The sequence below is a fragment of the Neofelis nebulosa genome, chromosome 5 (assembly GCF_028018385.1).
Source record: "Neofelis nebulosa isolate mNeoNeb1 chromosome 5, mNeoNeb1.pri, whole genome shotgun sequence".
Taxonomy (NCBI): domain Eukaryota; kingdom Metazoa; phylum Chordata; class Mammalia; order Carnivora; family Felidae; genus Neofelis; species Neofelis nebulosa.
The window spans coordinates 106554105-106578680 of record NC_080786.1 but is presented as its reverse complement, the minus strand read 5'-3'; the positions used below and the strand labels follow the sequence as shown (position 1 = coordinate 106578680).

Below are 24576 nucleotides of genomic sequence, written 5' to 3'. Positions count from 1 at the left end.
ACATATTTAGAGTGTTATCACAGGGGTGGATTAAAATTCTACAATTATTAAATGAAGAGCACTAAGCAAAAGTTGGTAAGTAGCTTTCCTTTTATATCCTAAAATGAGGCCAGATTTAACAATTACGACATAACATTTTGCTCATCATCATCACACTTTAAAAACACATATAAATTCTATGACGAATTCAAAACTGAAAGATTATAAAACTAACAATAAGGTTGCTAGAGGAAAGGTTAAAAGGTTCTATTTAACGTGTAAGGGGCAATTCAGTGATTACTGTCCTCAGTAAATGAGGGTGTACTGATGAGACCCTCTCAATGGCAAGTAAGGAATAAAGAATCTTGGCTGGTTATCAAAGTGAACTTCTTTATTACCTATGTCACACTATACTGGGTTAACTATAAGTAAGGAAAAGACAGCTGACCTTGATAATAGCTGGACCAGATAATATCCTGTGTTTTACTCATCTTAGGGAAAAAAAAAATACCAAAAATAATAATATCTATTTTAATGTAATCTAAAAATCTAATCTATTTTTAAGTAAGATTAAAATGTTAATCTGACCTATTTTAATGTAATCTATCACTAAAGTTCAAATTCAACTAACTAAATGCCTCTGAAGGGTGTGTGTGTGTAAATATTAACAGCTGATTTGCATAGGAGCTCAGAGGCTAAACACTGATTACAATATAACTTGTTATTTTTTATTGGCTTTTAAAAACCAGATAGAAGGCATTGTAAACAATATAAATAAGCTGTATCAAAATTACTAACTTTACAGATTTGCCCACTCGTAACCTCTAAAGTAAAACTTTACAGCACATTTTCTTAAAAACAAAATCCTGTTATCAGTGAATCAAAAGCTATAAAATTTATGATAATTAAAAAAAAATAGAAACACACACTTGGTACTAGTTTGTCCTACAATTCTCATGTAACTATTTCTTGAAAGTTCATAACTTATAAAAAAAATGCATTTTTTTCCTTCACATATATTCCACCACTTTTTCTCTTTTGCAATTATTTTAGAAAAGGTGTAACTTAAATTATTTGCTCTTTGCTAACTCTGGTGGACTTTCTCCTGATAGGTTTCTATCACAAACTGTGCTATAGCAAATGAGGGAATATCTGTCTCTAAGTTACTTAGCAAAGGCAAAGGGCAAGAAAAGTGAGCATAATGATGTGACAATAGAACAAAATAGAAAATAAAACAAAAGCATGAAGGGAATGGCACATAGACTACAATGACTAAAATGAAAGAGAGGTATTTACTATGAAGGCACCTATCAGATTATCTACACTTTGTGGAGGAAAAAAGATATTCTTACTCTAAAAAAAAAAAAAAAAAGGAAAACTTATTTTTAAATTTAAAAAAATAATAGCTTAAGATAAACTGAATTCAGCTACCAACATAATTCTGGAGCAAGGATTTAATATCAGAAGACAGACACAAAGACAAAAGGAAAGGAAGGAGTGAGAAAAAGGTAAGAAGAAGAAACAGAAAATCTGTTACTACTGGTCAAAAAGTAAAACTAGCAATTTGAGGGTTACATGAAGCAACAGAAGTCAGTTATTTTAAAGAATTATCTTCTGGGGCGCCTGGGTGGCTCAGTTGGTTAAGCGTCCGACTTCGGCTCAGGTCATGATCTCACAGTCTGTGAGTTCGAGCCCCACGTCGGGCTCTGTGCTGACAGCTCAGAGCCTGGAGCCTGTTTCAGATTCTGTGTCTCCCTCTCTCTCTGACCCTCCCCATTTATGCTCTGTCTCTGTCTCAAAAATAAATAAAAACATTAAAAAAATTAAAAAAAAAAAGAATTATCTTCTTATAAGTTTTTTTCATCTATTCTAAACTACTGTTAAGTGCTTTTTTTTTTCCCTGTGAGGGATACAAACTCATGTTCTAATTTGATGTAGGAATTTATTGCCTAAAAAATATAGTTTAATTCAAATCGGTTACCTTAAAATGGCTATTTTAAGAGATGAACAGTAAAAAGTAAGGAGCACCCATTCCTTAATCTTGAAAAAACAAAATAAAACAAAGCAAAACAGCCAGATCATCAGACGATCTTTTCTCTCCATCGCAAAGCAGTGTCTATCTTTCAAATTGGGGAATAATAAGCACCCTGACTCCCATTTCTCATACTCACAATCCTTCCCTGCTGCCGTCAATCAGGGCTTGAAATAAGGGCTTGTTATGCGGTATGGTCTGTAAGATATTGCCATCCCCTGTCACATAACCGATGGCCCACTGTCCCAATCTAGTGCAGCTTAACCGGAAAATGTAGCTGTAAAACATGAGAAAATGATGTTTAGTCACATTCAGAATGTATGCTAACTACTAAACAATCTCTTAGATTTTTTTAAAGTCAAAGAATAAACAGAATAATTTAGAAAATCTGAAATAAGTTTCTATCTTCTTATTTTAAGAAGCTGTCCTTCTCCATTCATTGATCTGTAAAACTCCCTTCATTGAACTGTATAAGAAGCTCTGATAATAATTCCATTTAAATACCTCCAGGGCTATAGGACAAAAGAACTGAAGTTGATGTACTTGAGCATCAAAGGTTCTACTGCCATCCCCATCAGCAGGTGCCCTATATGAAACAGTTGATGGCATGAAACAGCTAGGACCTGAATCATTTTTGGAAAGTAAAAAATAAAGAAGTAACAATTTAATTTGTCACCTCAGACAGAAACTGAGTCAATTTATACTGTGTAATTCAATATATTACTTTGAAACTTTAAAACTATCCATATTTTGTTGTTAATGACTTGTTTGCAAATAATAACTTTTCTTTCAAGCATTTCAGCCATTCACCCTTAAATGAAAGATCAAAAGTGCCCAACTGTATTAATGAGACGGCAAACTAGATTAAGTTCATGGCTGCCGTCTAACCCTGTCCAGTTCAATGTCTTGCAACAGGAAGGCAAAATAGTTCAAAAATATAAATCAAATTGATGACAGACACTGACTTGGTTTTGAATTCATTGTTATTTATTTATTAACATAGCTATCTACTTATTTCATTTTAGCTCATTTACGTTTAAGTGTATTGCACTCAATCTTGCCACCATGAAAACTATATGTGGATTTTATAACCCCTTAAGTAGCTCAAAAGTAGGTCAACAATCTGCTATATTTGAGTACCGTGATTGCTATACGTATGTGACAAATTCCTCTCTCCTAATAAACATTAGTTACTGATGAACCAAGTGTTATAAAAATAACTTTACAGGATACTTAACATATGTAACAGCTATTGAATCTAATTAACTTGTATCTTTAGCACTGCAATGTAGTTTCATTTTCAAAGAAAACTGGGTTCTTAAAGAAAGGAAGAAGTTGTGGTTTTTAGATACGAAGAACTTCATACTCGTTTTAGATCCTTTGGAAAGGACTCTTCAAGAAAGTCCAAAAACATATTCTCCTAGAGAGCCTGAAAATAGAATATCATCCTGCCAATTAATGGAATCCTTAATCAGAATCATAGTCAAAATAATTGCACACAGATTTATGGTTGTCAGCTGGATCCCCAAAAAAGCAAAACGAGAGAGACTCAAATGTCCTTGGAATAGGCCCCACTATTTTCTGTACCATGAAGCCAAGGAAAAGAAATACTTTCCAAGAGGAAGTAACAGTTTAGCAGGTATTCCGCAAAACAAGTACTTATCAAAATTATTTGTTCACTGAGTTTTCCTAAACTTTACATTTTATTTTTTTTTATTTTTTTTTATTTTTCAACATTTTTAATTTATTTTTGGGACAGAGAGAGACAGAGCATGAACGAGGGAGGGGCAGAGAGAGAGGGAGACACAGAATCGGAAACAGGCTCCAGGCTCCGAGCCATCGGCCCAGAGCCTGACGCGGGGCTCGAACTCACGGACCGCGAGATCGTGACCTGGCTGAAGTCGGACGCTTAACCGACTGCGCCACCCAGGCGCCCAAACTTTACATTTTAAATACCACATCCCACTTTACACATAACAATTTACCACAGACTGACCATTTCATCTTTGCCTAAAACCTAGCAGAATAAATTGTTACAGGGCAAGCTGGGAAGGAAAGGAAGACATCCTTTCGGAGGGCGCTGTCCTTTTATTAAGAGAACTATTCCAATAGTGATGAGGCCTGGCTTTTGCTCCCAACAATGTTCTCTTCCAACATTATTTATCTCTGTGATCTTGAACAAGAGAACACAAAAGGGACTTGGTTTCTTAATTTCCCAAATAACTTCTGGGTTAAATTTGTATGATTGTGTAATTCTAAACATAGCCCATCTTTCAAATCATACTCCAAGAACAAGAAGATACTTTGATGCCAATCTATGGAATAGAAGTTATGGAAAAATCTGGCTATGAGAGATCCTTGACCAAAACAGAATGAGTCATTTAAGCCACCATCAAAATCTCAATGAGAACCAACTCTAATCCTTAGTCTACACAGAAGACTTGCACAGGAACTAAACTGTTTTCTGTACCCCCTGCCTTCTTTTTATATACATATAAATGTTTGAAAATATAAAAAAGATGGAGATTTTCATTATGGCAGAGAAAAAGGAATCAACAGCACTGGCTTGTACTATAAACTAGTTTGTTAAAGAACAAACACCATTTGCATTACAAATCAAATAAAAATGGTATTAGAAGAAAAATGCAGCCTTAAAAAAAACAAAGAAATTCATTCCTACAATGAAATGACTCCCATATGGAAATCAGTGTACTCATGGATGTTGGAATGGCATCTCCTACTAAAATGTGAGTGTGAGGACAGGTCTCCACTCTCATTGCTGCCACATCCAGCTCACTGCTTACCATAGTACAAATGCCTACTAGGTACCTAACACATTTCTAAGTGGGACGTGGGGAAAATGCACAAACCAGGAGACAGACTTTTTGATCCCAGATTTGACATTAATAAAGTATGATTTCTCAGCCAAAGCCACAGGGACTGACAAAAACAGCCAATCTCTGTTTTACCCAGTTTCATCATCTGGAAAATAAAACATAAATTCTGAAGCTATAAAGAAGCATAAGGTATTCTGGAAGAAATTCTTACGGACATGAAATTGGTTGGATTGTAACAATGGGCTTATATATATGTTTACATGCGTTTATCATGTATGTATAGGTAAACGTATATATATACTTATATTTGTTCATATGTATTTACATATCATTATGTGTTTATCATTGAACCAAATTAAATATCGTGAAAAATACTTTAAAATAATGAACATGAAACTGATTTACTTTGTGTTTAGCACAATAGTTAAGTATTCAAATATACACATACAATTTTATACACAAACACAGGTGTCATGAAAACAGACAATATGCTAATACCCTACTCTAATTTGAAAAATCAGAGCTCTGAGACTTAATGAAATTTTAAGTTTATCAAATTACATGGTATCACATCCTCTTTTACTTTATGAACACAGTTTCAGTACCAGCACAACAAAATCAGTTTAAAGGACACAATTAAGAAGTACCAGGAGCCCTATTAGCATTTCCTTCCCTCCCTCCACTCACCTGGGTGTTACTGATTTACCTAAGAATGACCTAGAGAGAACTCTTCATCATTAGATATACCTCATAATATTACTGTTAAAGAGTCTTACCTTCCGGGTTTGGTGCTGTATTTCTGTAGTCGTGCTTTAACTTCATCATATGTGAGAAATGCCATGTAACCTGGATGTGTTACAGCTAAGAAATTCCAATTCCGTAAAATAGAGCCCCAAGGCTAAAAATATGAATAAATGAAAAGATATTATCTAGATTATCAATTATCAATTATATGCCAACCCATCATTTAATAATAGTTACTGAAATCTCCTGGATGAGTTCATGTGGCTTAGGTCAACCTTCAATGCCTAACAGCAAACATGTAATACCTTCTTCTATTTTGGAGAAATATTAGGCAGAAAGTAGGACGGAATACAGAGAACAAAACAGAAAAAAACACACAATTTCTTTACAAGTTCTATTCCTAATACAGCATTTGTGATCACTTTGGAACCTAACACACATCACTCTCCTGTTTAAAACCCTCTAACTGTGAGTAAAAGCCAAAGTCCTTATAAATGGTCCAGGAGAGCTTCACAGGGTTGATGTCCAGCTCCCTTTCTGTGCCTATCTGTCATGACTCTCCCACTTTCTGCCTCTTCTCCAGGCACCCTGGCTTCTTTGTAGCTGGTGTGAACACAAAGATACTCTTCTTCCTCAGAGGTTTAGTATTTGCTGATTCCTTTACCAGAATTCTTTCTCCAAATACATAAGTGATTCTTCTCCAATGTTACCTCAATGAAGCCTTCTCAGACCACTCTACTTAAAACTGTTAACTCTCATCACATTCCTTATTCTCCCTTTGTGTCCGTTTTGTCCACTACTGTACTTTTAAGGTATCTAATTCTATAGAATAAGAAGCCATACCATGGAATGTAAGTGATTTGGCAAAGGTTACATATTAACCACAAACTACATAAGAGTAAGGAACATGCAGGTCTTGTTCACCAAGGGGATACTATAATGGACGTAGGATCAGAACATAGTGACCAGGAAGGCGTAACTGTTGTTGAAAAGTTCCTCTAGCTAGTGACTTGTCTGAAAGGCCCTGACTCCCAACCTACCATTCTTTCCATGCTAAGAGACTGGTGCTCATGCTCACATTTGCCTAATTCTTGCACAGTTACAAAAGGTTTATGATTTAGCAGTCAGGAAATTAAAAATCTTTCACAGAAACACACAAATGCACACACACAGAATTTGTACCATTCTTTCATGTGATTAGCTATCCCTCCAGTTACCATGGCAAGAGAAAAAAGGCAGTCAGTGATAGACAGTTTTGCTTGAGGGTGTGAGTGAATCATCTCTGCCACATTTTTAAGGCTGAAGCTACATTTATTCCAAGGACTTGGCAGCATACTCTAGCTGATGTGCCAGATTATTAACTCATATCTTCTACATAAAAGAAAAAAAAAAAGGTATTTTGTGTTGCCAAGTGAAAGTGGTTGAAATTGGTAGAGGGTTCCTGGCTTTTGTTTGTTTTGAGACTTGCTCCCAATGATTGTTAAGCAAGTTTCAGATTCACAAGGTGGAATTCTTCAAGGATTGTATCTTTGAGATGGGGATAACAAAGGAAAGAATTATTTAGTGATGAAAAATTTTTTAACCTTTTCTGACATAACAAGAAAAATCTTCAGGGTATTTCCCTATCACACCAAAATATCTAATTGGGCAAAAAGGAGCTCTGGAGAACACTATTATCAGAGTTTCTACGTACTTGGAAAAAACCAAAACATGTTTCTAATTTTCTTCCAAAGTCATGACTAAAAATTGCATAAATAATATTTGGAAGATTATCACCCTATGTTTTTAAAAACAGAAATAACTGCTAGTATAGGCACTGGGTTTTGTTTTGTTCTACTTCGCACCTACAAAGGGCAAGGATGGAAAGAATATAAAATATTTGGGACACTTCCATTAAAATCTACAAAAATTAATGGAGTTGTTAAAAAGATACTGAACTTTACGGAGAGCCAATGCACAGATCAGAATACAGGTGGAAAAAAACTGAAATTGGAGTTTTCAGTCAACAGCTACAGTATTAAGCAACCATTTCTTAGTACAAATCCACAGGGCCAGCTTCTTACTACAAAAATATTTTTGTAATAGAAAGAGTCTGTGTACTGTTTTTCTTGTGAATGCAACCCACAGTCAGAACACATGGTAGTTACATTTTTTTGTTTGTATACTTGTTTTGTTTTCTTAAGTAGTTTGCCAACTAATGGCTTAATGAAGGCAAGATAAAATGCTTTGGAGAAAAAGAATTATTTTTATAATTTGTTTTTAGATTAAAGGAAATGTTTTCACACCCACCAACACAAAATGTACAGATTCTTAAATGATTACAGAAATTAATTAAGTGAATTAAGGAAGCTATTCCCTCCATTCTTCCAAAATGCTACTATTTTCAAGAATAGCTGTCTAATGACTTACAACTTATTTTGGAAGAGGGGCCTGGATTGGTCTGTCCAGACTCACTCTCTTCTTGCTATAATGGATGACTTTCCTTCTCTTCTTTTGTTCCCTATTCCATTGATGCTATATATTCCATAGTCACAAATATATTCTTTCAAATCACACAATCTTTATCCCACCACCCCTCAAATTTATTGCCCCATTTCTCAGCAACCCAATCTCCTCTAGTAGTGGGGAAATGGAAGAAGTGGGGCAGCAGCCCTGGGGAGAGAGTAGAGAGAAGCAAAATCCATCTATTTCTGTTCCAGGACTTTAGTACCTGCCAACCCCAGAATCTCTGAACTTCCTGGAAAGGAGAAAGAGAAGATTAAAGGCAGAAGAAAGAAGAAATGAGGAAGGTCTCCACTGTAAGATCATTCCAATGACTTCCCGGCATTTGTTCATGTGCTGGCAGAATATCAGGATAAGGGAAGAGTGGAAAAGAACGTATCTAGTATCCGGCTTTACATTCTTTTCTTCCCTTCTTCTTCCATTTCCTGGCCAATTCTCCCAGTCCCCGCTTATGACTTCTTCAAACCCTAATGCTAGTTCTCTACATCAAACCCCAATCTGGAGCATGTACCTTTCCTACCTTCAGATCCCATTCTGCTAAATATCCCATTCCCGACAATTCAGATATTAGAATTCACTACTAATTAGCCACCGTCATTGTCACTGCAGAAGAATATATGTTCATGCAGGTACACTACTCACAAAACTTATATTTTTTTCATACAGAATGCATAATTATAACTTAAAAAACTATTACTCAAAGTTGTATAAAAATGAAAGGTAAGTAAAGTTCATATGTCTACTTTCCAATTCATAGAACGAATTTCCTAATATTTTAAGGGACATGTATGATTAGTTAAAACATTTGAGTAATGAAACCAAAAGAAGTGAAAAGTCACAGAAATATATAGGAGTTAACAAGAGCTCTTTAGCTACTTCTATAATTATGTGTTTTAAAAGAGACTAGACATTTTTGGTCCATAGATATTTTTTTGGTTTTGTTATCTAAAACTTTTCACAGTAATTCTATTTAAAAAGATTCTTTTCCTCTCCCATCCCAGTGAGCATAAATACGATACACGTAATTTAGAGTATTAACATTACCTGCACTCTTTTAAATGAAACAGCTTATAAGAAAATATGTGCACATATTAAATAGCAGTTTGGTAAGTGTTTAACCAACATTAAGGTGGCCTCATAACTCTAATATATAACTGAGGCGTTCTAGCATTTAACTTCCACACTAAAAAGCTGTCCAGGCTCCCTACAAAAAACACATTCTTCCTAGAATGAACAGTTAGGTTTAATGTATGAAAATAATCTTTTTTCTCTTCCTTCAGGAAGAGAGGGGAAGAAACAAAGCTTCTACTACTTCAAATGTCTGTGTTGTATCATGTTAAATAAAAAAAAATTATAAAATTATCAGAAATCTTTAATGAAAAGAGAGGTTCTGTTATAAAATGATCAGTATCAGGGAGCACAATCTTTTTTATAAAATGTACCTTAAAATCATTTTAAAAAGTAACCTAATAGCCTATACAGGCATACCTCATTTGATTGTGCTTTGCTTTACTGCACTTCGAAGATACTGTGTTGTGTTTTTGTGGGGTTTTTGTTTTCAGATTGAAGGTTTGTGGCAACCCCATACTGAGCAAGTCTATCATGGCACCATTCTTGCAACAGCATTTGTTCACTTGAAGTCTGTCATATTTTGGTAATTCTTAAAATATTCCAGATATTTAAGTCATTATATTTGTTATGGTGACTCTGTGATCAGTGATTTTTGGTCTTACTGATGTAATTTTGAGGGGTATCATAAACCACATCGATAGAAGACATCAAATGTAGCCCACAAATGCGTGTTTGACTGCTCAACTGACCAGCCATTCCTCCATCTCTCCCTGTCCTCGGCCTCCCTCTCCCCTGAGACACAGCAACATTGAAATTAGGCCAATTAATAAGCTTGCAATGGCCTTTAAGTGTTCAAATGAAAGAAAGAGAGTCACACATCTCTCCCTTTAAATCAAAAGCTAGACATAATCAAGCTGAATGAGGAAGGCATGTTGAAAGGCAACACAGACTGAAAGGTAGGCCTCCTGCACCAAACGGTTTGCCAAGTTGTGACTGAAAAGGAAAAGTTCTTGAAGGAAATTGAAAGTGTTACTCCAGCAAACACGTGAATAATAAGAAAGCGCAAGAGTCTTATTGCTGATATGATGAAAGTTTTAGTGCTCTACATGGTGGCCCTAACTCTCTTCAATTCTGGGAAGGCTGAGAAAAGTGGGGAAGCTGCAGAAGAAATGCTTGAAACTAGCAGAGGTCGGTTCATCAGGTTTAAGGAAAGAAGCCATCTCCGTAACATAAAAGTGGAAGGTGAAACATCAAGTGCTGATTGATATAAAAACTGCAGCAAGTTCTCCAGAAGATCTAAGACAATTAATGAAGGTGGCTACACTAAACAAGAGATTTTCAGTGGAGATGAAGTGGCCTTCTATTGGAAGAAGATGACATCTAGGATTTTCATAGCTAGAGAGAAGTCAGTGCTTGGCTTCAAAGCTTCAAAGGACAGGCTGACTGACTCTCTTGTTTTGTTAGAGGCTAACGCGGCTGGTGACTTAAGTTGAAGCCAATACTCATATCCTAGTCTGAAAATTCTAGGACCCTTAAAAATTATGCTAAATCTACTCTTCCTGTGCTCTAGAAATGGAACAACAAAGCCTGGATGACAACATATCTGTTTGCGACATGAGTTCCTGAATATTTTCAGCCCACTGTTCAGCCAAAAAGTTCCCTTTCAAAATATTACTTCTCATTGTTAATGCACCTGGTCATCCAAGAACTCTGATGGAGATGCACGAGTTTAATGTTGTTTTCATTCCTGCTAACACAACATCCATCCTGTAGCCCATGGGTCAAGGAGTAGTTTCAACTTTCAAGTCTTATTTTTTTTAAATACATTTTGTAAGGCAATAGCCGCCATAGATTCCTCTGACGGATCTGGGCAAAGTTAACTAAAAACCTTCTGGAAGGGGTACACAATTCTAGATGCCATTAAGAGCATTTGTGACCTATGGGAAGAGGTCAAAATATCACCATGAACAGGAGTTTGGAAGAAGTTAATTCCAACCAACAAGGATGACTTTGAGGGGTTCAAAATTCCAGTGGAGAAAGTACCTGCAGATGTGACGGAAACAGGAGGAGAACTAGAATCAGAAGTGGAACCTAAAGAGGGACTGAATTGCTACAATGTCATTATACAACTTTAATGGATGAAGAGCTGCTCCTTAGGAGTGAGGGAAGAAAATGGTTTCTTACATAGAATCTACGCCTGTGAAGATGCTGTGAAGATTGCTGAAATGACAACAACAAAAGAATGAGAATATTAGTTGATAAAGGAGCGGGAAAATTTGTGAGGACCAACTCCAATTTTGAAAGAAGTCCTGTGGGCAAAATGCTTTCAAACAGTATCATATGCTACAGAGAAATTGTTCGTGAAAGGAAGAGTCAATCAATGCAGCGAACTTCATTGTTGCCTTATTGTAAGAAATTGTCACAGCCAGCCCAGCCGTCAGCAACCACCATCCTGACCAGTCGGCAGCCATCAACATTGAGGCCAAGACCCTCCACCAACAAAAAGATTACGACTCAGTGAAAGCTCAGATGATGGTTAGCATTTTTTAGCAATCAAGTATTTTGTAATTAAGGTGTATACATTACTTTTTAAAGACATGATGCTGTTACACATGCAATAGACTACCATATAGTGTAAACATAACTTATAAGCACTAGGAAACCAAAAAGTGTTTTGAACTGCTTTATTGCGATATTCACTTCATTGCACTGGTCTGGAACCGAACCTGCAGCATCTCTAAGATGTACCTGTATATACCAAGGGAATAATCATGAAACTAATGTAAACTGAAAATATGCAAAAACACAATTTCTGCAATCATTTATCTAATTTCTTATCCTATACACCTAGGTAGAATTATGATCTGAAAGTTGTAATAAAAACAATGTATTCTATAAGTATTGTTGACAAGAGTTAATTTGCCTTCTGTTAACAGGTTCTTTCATAAATTAAAACTTAATCCCACACAATTTTATTTTCTTAACATAAATCAGTCACCAGATCCTTGTAAACTAGTGCCAAGCAGAATCATAAATCAAAGGAGCAAAATTCTTATAACACGGAAAACATGAAAACCAATATTATACTCCAACATTTGTTGAAAGCATGTTTCAAACGCATAAATCTTACTGAGACTTAAAATAATAAAAAAATTCCATCAGGATACAAGCAAGCCTGCGTTCTGATCAATTTACCTCACTTACTATATAATTTATATTACTATAATTATAAAGATTTTAAGTGGGATTCTTTCATTCTGTGACTACTTGAATTGAACACCATAGATGATGTACAATTTAGTGGCATAGTCAAATTCAAAACACAAATTTCAAGTCTTCATGTTTAATGTAATTCCATGAAGATATACAAAAGAATAAAATGATAGCACACAGCTTACATCATTTAATGGTACCTGCTTCTGAAAAGCTATGTGAAGACAATTATAACGGATAGATTAAAAAAGAAAAACAATAAACAGGACAAGAAGGTTAATGTCACAGCCATACATATTAGAAAACAGGGGAAAAAACAAGAAACCCTAAATTTTCCAAAAGAGGAATTTATTAAAGTAATGACATACTATTTTGATGAAAACATTACGTAGCAACCGGAAATCAATAATTATATTGATGAAAAAGATTTATTGACATGAAAACACGTTTATAATATGTGGTTGAATGAGCAATGTAAGTTGTAAACAGTATACACCACAGGGATCTTCTCTACAGAACATGATAAATTTACTATTTATTGCAAAGTTTACTATATCTCTTCTCACCTAATGAACACAGGACGCAAAGCAGAAAAGTTGGGTTCCAACCTCAGCATCTACCCACCCATAAAATTTGCATTCTGTCAGTTACTGGGCTAAAAGGACAAAGTAAAGTGAGAAACTAGGAAATTTAAAACAAAGCTCCTTTCCATGAATCTTCTCAAGGCTAAAAAGTAATCACCAGCCTCACAGAACCTGATACGCCAAACTTTAAACCTTAAACTTATAGCAATGACCAAAAACTTACACCAGCGACTTCAAAATTATACACTACCAAAAAATGAGACTATTTCTCACATGCTTGTGTGTGAGAGAGAGATGTACTCACACATGTGCACACGAACAAACGTGTGCACACCACATGCACACATAGGAAGGAAATCAGGAGGGAGGAAAGGATTCAGCAAATAGAAAGCTTACCTGAAAGAGTCTGGTAAAAATATCAAATTCAAAAACTGAAATGTAATCATTACAAGTTAAATCAATTGTTGATTTCAGAGCCATCGCTTCCAGGCCGGAGCTAATTTGATGAACCTCATGAAGGCACTGTCTGAATACTTTCCATGGCACAATAGTCCTGTGTAAGAAAAAAAAAAATGAGTAATTGAATCAAGTGTCATTTAAGACATACCTTCCACTGAAACAGAAGAGTTCAATCATAATGTTAATAGAATTAATTGCATTTGTACTAAAAGATAAATAGTTGACAAAAAAGACAAAGATATGTTCATAATTCAGAACATATGTAATAGGTTTTGCTAACTGGACTGTTTTCTATTTGCTAAGAATGTGACAAAAATCAAAATCAACTTCTCTCTCAAACAATCCTTGCCTATCAACATATTTCTAAAAATACGTCCAAAAGAAGGGATTAGGTCAAAGTCCTATGTGTCTTACCTCTTGTGTATACAAGATCATTTGACTTTGCATCAAGTTAATTTTTCCCCTCTATTTTCTTAAAATAACGGTAAGACTATGGGTTCATATAATAGTAGGAATTATGTACTCATGGCACAAAAGAGTAATTTACATCCACCATTTTGAGAAAGCTCAGGTGGAAAGTCATGAAGACATGTTAGCCATTACCTCCTGTATTCTGCAGATAAAAAGCACATGCTATTTAACCTTTCATATTAATACAAAGGAAAGTGTTAATATTTTTAACCAACAACACTGGCTAGCATGTGGAAATTTATTTATTCATAACTTACTTTTGTTAAATATTATGCATCAAATTTTTTATTAAGTAATGCATTTATGTACTTCAAAAACTTAGAAGAGCAAAAAATGGTATTCAGGGAAGTCTCCCAATCTGTCCTCCACCTGACCAGTTTCTCACATTCACCTACTTCCTTTCCACCATGAAAATAAGTAACACTCATTTTTCATCCCTTAGTTAATTTTCTTCCTTTTGGAATGTTAAATGCCTATTCTTGAATAAGTGGAAGAAAGAAATCATTCGTGTTTCTTTAAAATTTTAAGCTGCAGTTTTCACAGTAGGACATCAGAAGAGCTATATACACCCTCTTTTAAGAATGTACATATTTAGGTATTAGGTTTTTCTTTACCATTATCTCTTAAGAAATAAAAGGCTCACGGGGCGCCTGGGTGGCGCAGTCGGTTGAGCGTCCGACTTCAGCCAGGTCACGATCTCGCAGTCCGTGAGTTCGAGCCCCGCGTCAGGCTCTGGGCTGATGGCTCGGAGCCTGGAGCCTGTTTCCTATTCTGTGTCTCCCTCTCTCTCTGCCCCTCCCCCGTTCATGCTATGTCTCTCTCTGTCCCAAAAATAAAATAAAAAAAACGTTGAAAAAAAAAATTTATAAAGAAATAAAAGGCTCAGAATGGACTACATTGGCCCTTTCCTATACTAATTTTCCCAGTGAAGCATCACCATAAATGTACAACTTCATATTCACTCAATAATTATCCATTTTAGTGATTGTCAAACTTGAGCATTCATCAGGATCGTGGAAGGGCTTGTTAAGACAGAAATTGCTGATCCGCAACCCATGATATTCTAATTCAGTATGCCTGAGGTGCAGCTGAAGAACTTACAGTTCTGACAAGTTCCCAAGTGATGCTGACACTGCTGGTCTGGGGATAACACTTTTTGAGAGTCACTGATCTATTGCTAAGGCAAGGCACTGTCGAGAAATACACCTATGAAAATAGAAGCTACTATCTGTCCTTGAAGAACACGCATACAGGGTAGAAATAAGATGTGTAATGCTAAAAAACATAGGTGGGGAGGGGAGGCATATTTAAGGCAGTGCTGGAGGAGTTCCAGAGAAGGAGGGGTCTGTGGCAAGCTGAACAAATGAATGGAGGGACAGGCTTACGATACTATGCTGCATTTATAAGAAAGTTTAGGCTTGATAGACCATTAAAAGAAAGAAAAACATGAGGCTGGCTACATCAAAAGGTTTTTCTCTATGTATGAAAAAAAAAAAAAACAGGAAACCACAGAGAACCGAAGAGATACACCACATCAGACGCCGTTTAGAAGAAACACACGTCAAGCTCTGATTAAGGTTAACAAAATGCTGCTGTTTTCAGAAAACAAGGATAACTTTTGATAATGTTAGGAGGCCACTGATTTATGGCAAAGTGTAAAAATGAAATTGTGTCCAGTTACATTACAGTTACTGCTAAAGTAGTGCCTAAGAAGCACATTTGTCTTTTCCAAATTAAAGTTTCAAATATTCAACACATAAAAGGGACATGAACCCTCATATTCAAAATTTTTAAATATTAAACAAAGAACTACTGACTTAAGAATGGCATGTTTTAGTTTTGCATAGAAATGTTAAGAGAAACTTGTCTTGCATATAAAGTATAAAAAGGAAATCAATGGGCCTGATACCTTTAATACCTGCTACCATAAAAATATATATATCTCCATCCCAATATTTAAGGAGCATGCAGACCATAACTCCTTCCAATACTCAATGATTTCCCAAAGAAAATTATAAAAAAAAATGTATGAACTTCTAAAACTGTAGTCTGACATACTACTTTGGGACAGTAATTTACAAAGGAGCAAGCTACATTTCTGTGGCACTTGTGTAAATGACACTTGCTCACAGTTCACTTGTGATAAACCGAAGGTCCAAATATGCTTACATAGGGTAGTGACAGGGATTAAGAAGGGCATTATTTGGTTAACTAATTATATACAAAATTTGCAAACGGGTACCTTTCCTTTGATCAGCTGAATCAAACACCCACCATCGAAAATATCAGGGAGGAGAAGGGGTTCACAAATGAAGAGCAGAAACAGCATGCAATGACTTCTTTTTTTTTTTTTTAACGTTTATTTATTTTTGAGACAGAGAGAGACAGAGCATGAACGGGGGAGGGTCACAGAGAGAGGGAGACACAGGATGTGAAGCAGGCTCCAGGCTCTGAGCTGTCAGCACAGAGCCCGATGCGGGGCTCGAACCCACGGACCGTGAGATCATGACCTGAGCCGAAGTCAGACGCTTAACCGACCGAGCCACCCAGGCGCCCCAGCATGCAATGACTTCTTAAAAAAAATACATTGTTCTGAAACCGTGGCACTAAGGATCCAACCTTTCCAAAGAGGACGTCAAGTTGCTACCACCTTCTTTCCTGATGTGTATGGGGGGAGGGAAAAAGAAGAGGATGGCTTTTCACACCTTTAATTAAACTGCAGCAACAACACATAGTGGTTTCTACTCTCTTTCCCTAGAGATGAAGCAAGTCAGAGAAAATATTAATGACAAATTGTTTTACAAATACGTACAAACTTCATTGTGCTAACAGAAATCTGGGAATATGAAAAGAGGAAGAAAAAAACCAAATAGAACATAAACGCTTCATGCTCTCCCTAATCCAGAAATATTTTAATCTGTCCTTTTGCCACTTTCAATTATAAATCACTGTGATTACAAGTTAATTCAAACTTCAAAATCTATTGAAAAGCACAACTGTTAATCCACAAAGAATGGAATACAAGGCCAGTGGTCAGCCAGAAACTTATAATAATTATGATTTCAGGATTTTTTAGACTTGCAATAGGAGTAAGAATAAGGGCTGCCATTTACTGATGGTCTACTCTCTCTGCCAGTCATCACGCACTTCATGTCTATTATCAGAGTTTGTCATGATAACACTACAAGACAGACAATATATTTATCTTCATGATACAGTTGGGAAAACTGAGGCTTAAAGAGGTTGAGTAATTTGCCTAGGAAAGACTTTACATGTTCCAGGTACTGTGGCACGTTCAAACCACTTGTGAATAGACTATGTTGTGCCATTTGCAAAAGCTATAGAAAAAGATGAGGGTGCCTAGGAAATCTCATAGGATGAAGTTCCTTGAACCGCATCTTATTCACCTCGGTACAAGACAGACAAGGTGTGCAACTAAAATTTGTGTAATTAAATTAAACTGTGTCTAGGGAAGGCAAGGGAATGTTACATGGAGGAGGAGCCCAGAAATTTGGGCTCCACTCCCTTTCTCCACTACACAGAAATCTTGAAGACAAAAGAGTTATAGTCTGTTCATACAATATCAGGAAAGATAAGAACTTAACATAGGCTATATTACAATTTTGTTATTAGATAATAAGTCTTGGTCTATTTACCAAGAAACAAAAGAGTAATTGTATTTTTTTAGACTTGAAAATAGAGTTAGTGGCCTTTCAGATAAAAACAGATACAGGGAAACAAAACTGCAAAAGTGACAGTAGGTCAGCAATTGACAAGTCACTCAATCTTCCAGGCTTTCTCCTTCTCAGTAAAAGTTGAAAAGTGTATTAGATATTCTAACTTGACAATCTTGCAGTTTAAAATAAAACAGTAAAAGGAATGGAAGACAAAAAATGTTAGGAGATTATAAAAAAAAAAGGCAAAACATTTTCATGACACTACAAGTTCATAAAAGGATATATGTTTTGTTTTTAATTCATATGAAAAAAATCCACATAAGGTGTGAATCTCAACAAAGTCTACAGTATTTGAAAAGTCATATACTTCTGGTGTGAATGAGAATTTATACAGCATTTCTAGAAGGCAATTTGGCAGCAAGTGTCAAAAGCCTATATTTTTTGTTTTTTTTTTTAAATTTTTTTTTTTTTCAACATTTTTTATTTATTTTTGGGACAGAGAGAGACAGAGCATGAACGGGGGAGGGGCAGAGAGAGAGGGAGACACAGAATCGGAAACAGGCTCCAGGCTCCGAGCCATCAGCCCAGAGCCTGACGCGGGGCTCGAACTCACGGACCGCGAGATCGTGACCTGGCTGAAGTCGGACGCTTAACCGACTGCGCCACCCAGGCGCCCCAAAAGCCTATATTTTTTGAAAAATCTACTTCTGGGATTTCACCTAACAAGATTATGTAAAAAAAAAAAAAAAAAAAGTATACACACACACATATATATCTATATGTATATATATTTATACACATTAAATACACAGCAACACAAATATCTACCCATAAATCTCTTCAATACAGTGTTGTTCATAGTAGCAAAAAATTAAAATAATATGTTCAATAGTAGTAATAGGAAATGTTAAAATCTTTGGATATAATATGTAACAGTAATTAACAGTTGTAAAAAAGAATATTGTCATGGAAAAGTGTCCATGGCATATTTAAATGGGAATTGCATTTCTGAAATTGTATGTCCTTTATGATCCAATGCTGAAAACTATCTAGAATGTTTGGAGATATCAATACCCATTTTAACTGATGATAACTGGATTGTGGTAGGAGTATGAGTGATTATTTTATTTTTCTCTGCAAGCCATTAGAGCATATTAATAAATATGCTAAGAAATAAAATATATACTAAAACTTTTTTTTTAATTTTTGTAACATTTCTTTATTTTTGAGAGATAGAGCACAAGCAAGGGAGGGGCAGAGAGAGAAGGAGACACAGAATCCGAAGCAGGCTCCAGGCTCTGAGCAAGTGTTCAGCACAGAGCCTGACACGGGGATCGAACCCACGAACCATGAGATCATGACCTGAGCCGAAGTCAGTCACCCAACCAACTGAGCTACCCAGGCGCCCCAATATACTAAAACTTTTAAAGTACATTATGTAATCATACAGGAATCATTTAAAAACAAGAATTATAACAGTATTTGTCTGAGACATGATTTTATATGTGTAGTATATGTATACAAAAGAATTTGCAGATTAAAGAAGAAATAAGAGAATTCAACAAGGTTGCTGAATATAAAACCAATATACAAAAATCAGTTGTATTTCTATAAATAAGCAATATATTGTTAGAAAATAAAACTTAAAAATACTTGACTTTTACAATAGCATCTGAAAATATTAAATAAGTAGAAATGAAGCTAAGAAAAGCTGAACAACACACAATCACAGAGGGATATAACACTTTAACGGACTAGCAGATTCAATATTGTAAAGATATCAATAATTCTCAAATTGGTGCTTAGATTTAATATAACCCTAGTCAAAAATTCTAGGAGACATTTCTGTAATAGGAAATGATAGGCCGATTCTAAACTTTATAGGCAAATGTCAAAAGCCAAGAATAATCAAGCCAATCTTCAATAGGAACAACACTGACAAACTTTTACTCTTTACATAATTAAGACAATGTGATATTAGCACAAGGATAAACAAATAGATGGAACAAAACAAAAATTTTAGAAAGAAATGCAATCATATTTAGACACTGGATATGTAACATCCACTAGATTTAAACAGCAGTGGGGAATGAATGACGTTTTAAGTAAATGCTGCTTGGTCAAATGGATATACATACAGAAGAAACTACCCTTACTTAATACCATATAAAAATTAATTTTAGACTATTGTTTTCTCTTTCATATTTAGGTATAAAATTAAAGTGTTTTTTTTTATTTTTTTAAGAAGAAATTAGAGAATATCCTCATTATTCTGGAGCAGGCCAAAATTTAAAAAGGGCCCAAAATGCTCAATGGATAAAGGAAAAGATAAATTATAACCTGTATTCATGAAAAGATATCACTAGCAAAGTGAAAAAGAAAGCCACATATTGGGAGACACTATTTACATACATATAAACAACAAAAGATTCACATCTAAATATTAATAAGTACTAAAAAACTGAGCAAATGATTTTCATATACACAAAGAAATCAAAACGTTCAACAAAGATCTATTCAGCATCAGAGAAACATACATCAAAAAGACAGTGATATTCCACTCGACCCCACCAGTATGGCTTATGAAGGAAAACAAAAAAGCAAAAAAAAAAAGACAAAGGATATCGAAGAGTTGGGGAAGATAATATGGAACAACAGGAACCTTTAGGCACTGCTCATAGGTGATTCAGTTGGTAAGCCACTTTAGAATACTAAAAGCTACTAAAGCTAAAATTGTGCAGGAAGTAGGAGCCAGCAATTCCATTCCTAGATACACATTCAACAGAAAAGCATACACAGGTTTTTAAAAATACAAAAAGTTCATAATAGCACTACTGATAATAATCCGAAAGAGGAAGAACCTAACGTTCATTACCAACAGAATCAACAGGTAAGTTATAGTGCAGCTGTACAATGGAGCAAGAATGAAGAGTGTGTCGCATGCAAGAACAGGGGTGAATTTCATAAACATAAAGAGTAAAAGAAGCCAGATTTTTTAAAAGAACATAATTGTATGATTTCAACTATGTAGGATTGAATGATGCTAGAAGTCAGAACACCATGAGCAAACAGTGACTGTATGGAACTTGCTGAGGGTTTGGGGGTAAGAGGTGTTCTGAATTATAGATAATATGCTATTTATTTGGGTGGCATTTACATTGGTGTGTTCACTTCTTAAAAATTCTTCACCTTACACTTATGATTTATGTGCTTCCCTGTATGTATTATTAAACTTAATATACACAGCTTGAAACATTTTGACAATAAAAATCTAAGATGAAAAAGAATGGGAAATGTGGGAACGGATGAAGTACCTGCTGAATAATAAACAAGGAAGTCAATGTTTATTTGTTGTTTGTTGGTTTTGTTGCTGTGGCGGTGGGGGTGGTGATGGTCGTAGTTGTTTAAAATTCATTCTAGCTCAAGGAGGTAAAATGTCATCTTGATTTTAAACAAAATGAAAATCTGTTCTATCCTTATTAACCCATTCCTGTTTTTAATTTCATCTGAATTTTGTTAGAAAATTCACTTCGACCAACAAAGATGTATTTAGTGTCAGTACCTTTAAATTGAGTGCTAGCTTTGTTCTGAAGATAATGAAACATTCATAAGACCGTTTATATCTTTTGATTTTTATTATGGATGCAAAATATTAGGACTGTGGTTCCTCAATCTGTTGATACTTATATCTATAGTTATTTCCTACATCCAATCTTTTTCTATAATAACTTCTGTAATTTGTTAAAGAATATGAAAATAGATTGTTATCAGGCTATACTATTCTTACTCTCCCATCACAATTGTTTCTCAAAACAAATGCTTTTGTTTGTTTTTGAAAAGCACATGTTTTCCAGCAACCCACACAAAGAACATATTAAAACTCTGGTCAAATAGTTGCCTCACAACTCATCATGGACAGGATGGCAACCATGGTTATCAAGGATATTCATAATTAGATCTAACCATTCCTGTGAAAATTCTTGACTCTCATACAGAAAGACACAGATGCTGGGTATTTGTGATTATTTTTGTCAAAAACGTTTGTGACATTTTGTCTACAGTATGGACATTCATTAATTCTCTGTAAAATGGACAAGTATCATTCTCATTTTCACATTCTGAAATTTACAAACAGCTTTTATAAGATTGCAGAAACAAGGAAAATAGCTTCTTCAACATTATTCCTGATTTTCTCACTAACCTCACTCATATGAGAAGTTTGAGGTTTTCTGACTTCTGGTCTCACAGCCTGACTTTTGAACATGATAAATTTCCTAGAGCCATGAAATTACTTTGTACATAATTCCATTTATTTTCTGACTTTGAAATAAAGTTTATTGGTGAAAAGGGATGGGAAAAGGAACTATAAATACAATCCATAAGAATATGTCAAAATTCCATATTTCATTTTCTACTTACTAGCCACTGACCATAGCAAAACAAAGATTCTGGTCTTAAAACAAAAGAGGATTTGTTCTTTTCTTTTTCACGCACAACCAACTGTGCTTCACTATATTTTCTTTGAAAGGTCAGTGATACTTGGTAGGTTTGTAAAACACGTAAGATACAATAGCTCATGGATCACAGCAAAATACCTTTGATCTGCTGAGGTCAGATTAAACAAAATCAGGAAGTTGTAGATCCTAAAATTAGAAAGTCCCGCCACAGAAGGGCTTAAGTAAAGCTTTAAATGATCTTCCTTTTAGCATTAAGAGTCCAGTCTGTCTTATAAACAACAAAGCCAGTAATGAAACAAAACTCTTCATAAGTCTCTCTTGTAGGTCAAATAAATTAACAATCGATGGGCGAATCTGATAGATATCTAAGTCAAACTGAGGTAAAAGAAATATAAAACTTCCAAACCTCTAAAATCCTCATTTAATAAACTGCATAAACACGTGGAACCTATTAAAGCTTTGGTTGTAAAGGAAACTTACAGAATTTTTTCTTTAATAGAAAATAAATCAGGTGATAAGCGCCTTGTTACTACATCTAATGGAAACTTTTAAGTCTATCTTGTTTGATCTTTTAGTACTATTATCTGGTTCATCTCCCTTTTTCTTTAAATCTTATCTTCCTTTAGCATCTATAATACCACACACTCTTCATGTTTTTTCCCCCTACTTTTCTGACCATTCCTCCTTTTCTTAAATGTCCTCTGGATACTTCATTCATCAGAATTCTTTAAGGATCTGTCCTCTTCATTCTCCCTGCACATTCTCCATGGTCTATATCATTTAGTTCAATGGCTTCACACAGCTTTCAGAGAATGTGAACTCAAATATCTAGGGACCAGACAGTTAACAGAAATAAGTAAAGAGATCCAGGTGAGGATTGCAATGAATTGAAGGAGAGCACATCTAACTTGGGCAAGCTGGGACCCAGGTATAGCCAAATGCTGCCTTGTCAGAATTCAGATCTAGTGGTGCCATCACTCCCAATTATTCAGTGAAACTCAATACAATATTTTTGTGGAAAATAAATCTTTAAAAGTTACCAACTAATTTTTTAATTAAACATTTCATAAGGCCAAGAAAAATATTCCACAGGCTGTTACTCTGTATGCTCTCATAAATACACTGTCAATTCTAAAATCTCTATCCCTATTCTATATTCTTCCCGTACCCCCAAGGTTGTATATCCAACCTAATATATATCACATGGAGTTATTTAGGTGCCCCAAACTGAACTTGTCTGTTTGCCAAATCCCCTCTTCTTCCTACCTTTCCTGTCTCAGTGCAGGATACCCAGTTGTTCAAAGCAGAAATTGAGATATCACACTTGACTCATTTCTTTTACCTCATATATCTTAATAGTCAAGTATGGTTAATTTTATCTCTAGGTCACTCTCAAAGTCATGTACTTTTTACTTATATATATGTACATTTATTTTGTGTACTGATTATATATTATTTTATATATTGATTTTATGTATGTTATAATTTGTACCTAGTTTTCTACAATAGCCTCCTATCCGTCTCCTATTTCTAATTCTTCAGGTTCTAATGGGGGAAGGCAGTCAGACCTTAACATGATTATTTTTTAGATGGGAAGAAAATATTGAAATTCTACTTGCATTTTTATGTAGCTTTTAAATTCACATTATATGTCCTTTATTTGCATTACATATGAGAATACACATTATTTGTGTAAGAATATATGTATATATTCAGATCATAAATAATATGCTTAAAAGTATTTAATAATAAGTTAGTAATAAGGAATATAATCAAATGGGTTTGGAAGCCACTACTCAAATTCATTATATCTACTTCAGCAAGAGTCAGCCACCTAAAATCCAAGTGTGACCACTTTCCTATTTAAAACCCATCAGTGGTTCCCCATTGTTCTCAGGGCTCCAAAGAACAGTTTTAAAAATGCAACTTTGTATATGGAAAAAGAAATACAAAGGGGAAGAAATGAACAGACCTTTCAAAACACAGTGCAAGAGAGAGATTAATAGTTACAAGTACTTTGGTCTTTGAGACAGGGTAATTCCCATGGTGGATCATAAACCACTATTTTTTATTTGGATTCCTTGTTCATCAAGGAATTTTCTAGATAGGATATGGCTCCACACATCAATTATCAATGGGGACACACATATCCTCATCTGCCTGACAGTGGCGCTAGTCACTGTAAATTAAAAAATAAAAATGTGGGTTATAGATCAGTTTATGAGCTCAACTGAATTGTGCCTACTCTGTAAACACACTCTTGGTTGTATGAAATCAGATTTCAAGGCTGAACGCCAGAACCTAAATCATGTTGCTTTTGCTAGGTAAAGGTAACTTAGTAAAGGATTCAGAGTAGAGAAGGAAAAAAATGAAGGCATTTATGTAAACTTGAAATTATCTGTACCTTTGTTTTGAACTCCAGCAGACTGTAACAACTCAGTCCCAATCACAGCATTTTCTACCCAACAGACTGCTAGACTCCTTAGTAACAAATGTGCAGCCCACCCAAAATACCAGCTCCTCCACGGTGCCTGAGCGGTCCGTTCTAGT

At 35.1% G+C, this 24576-nt stretch overlaps 1 protein-coding gene across 5 annotated transcripts in view; it reads right to left on the bottom strand.

Annotated features, from left to right (window-relative positions):
* Positions 1 to 24576, bottom strand: part of CBLB (Cbl proto-oncogene B) — a 214784-nt gene that overhangs the window by 90063 nt on the left and 100145 nt on the right. For all 5 annotated transcript variants that reach the window (XM_058731522.1, XM_058731523.1, XM_058731521.1 and 2 more), the window contains 3 exons: positions 13359 to 13515; positions 5625 to 5746; positions 2151 to 2288 (listed from right to left, as the gene is read on the bottom strand). In XM_058731522.1, the coding sequence (XP_058587505.1) occupies positions 2151 to 2288; positions 5625 to 5746; positions 13359 to 13515 (417 nt within the window). The remainder of the gene's footprint in view (positions 1 to 2150; positions 2289 to 5624; positions 5747 to 13358; positions 13516 to 24576) is intronic.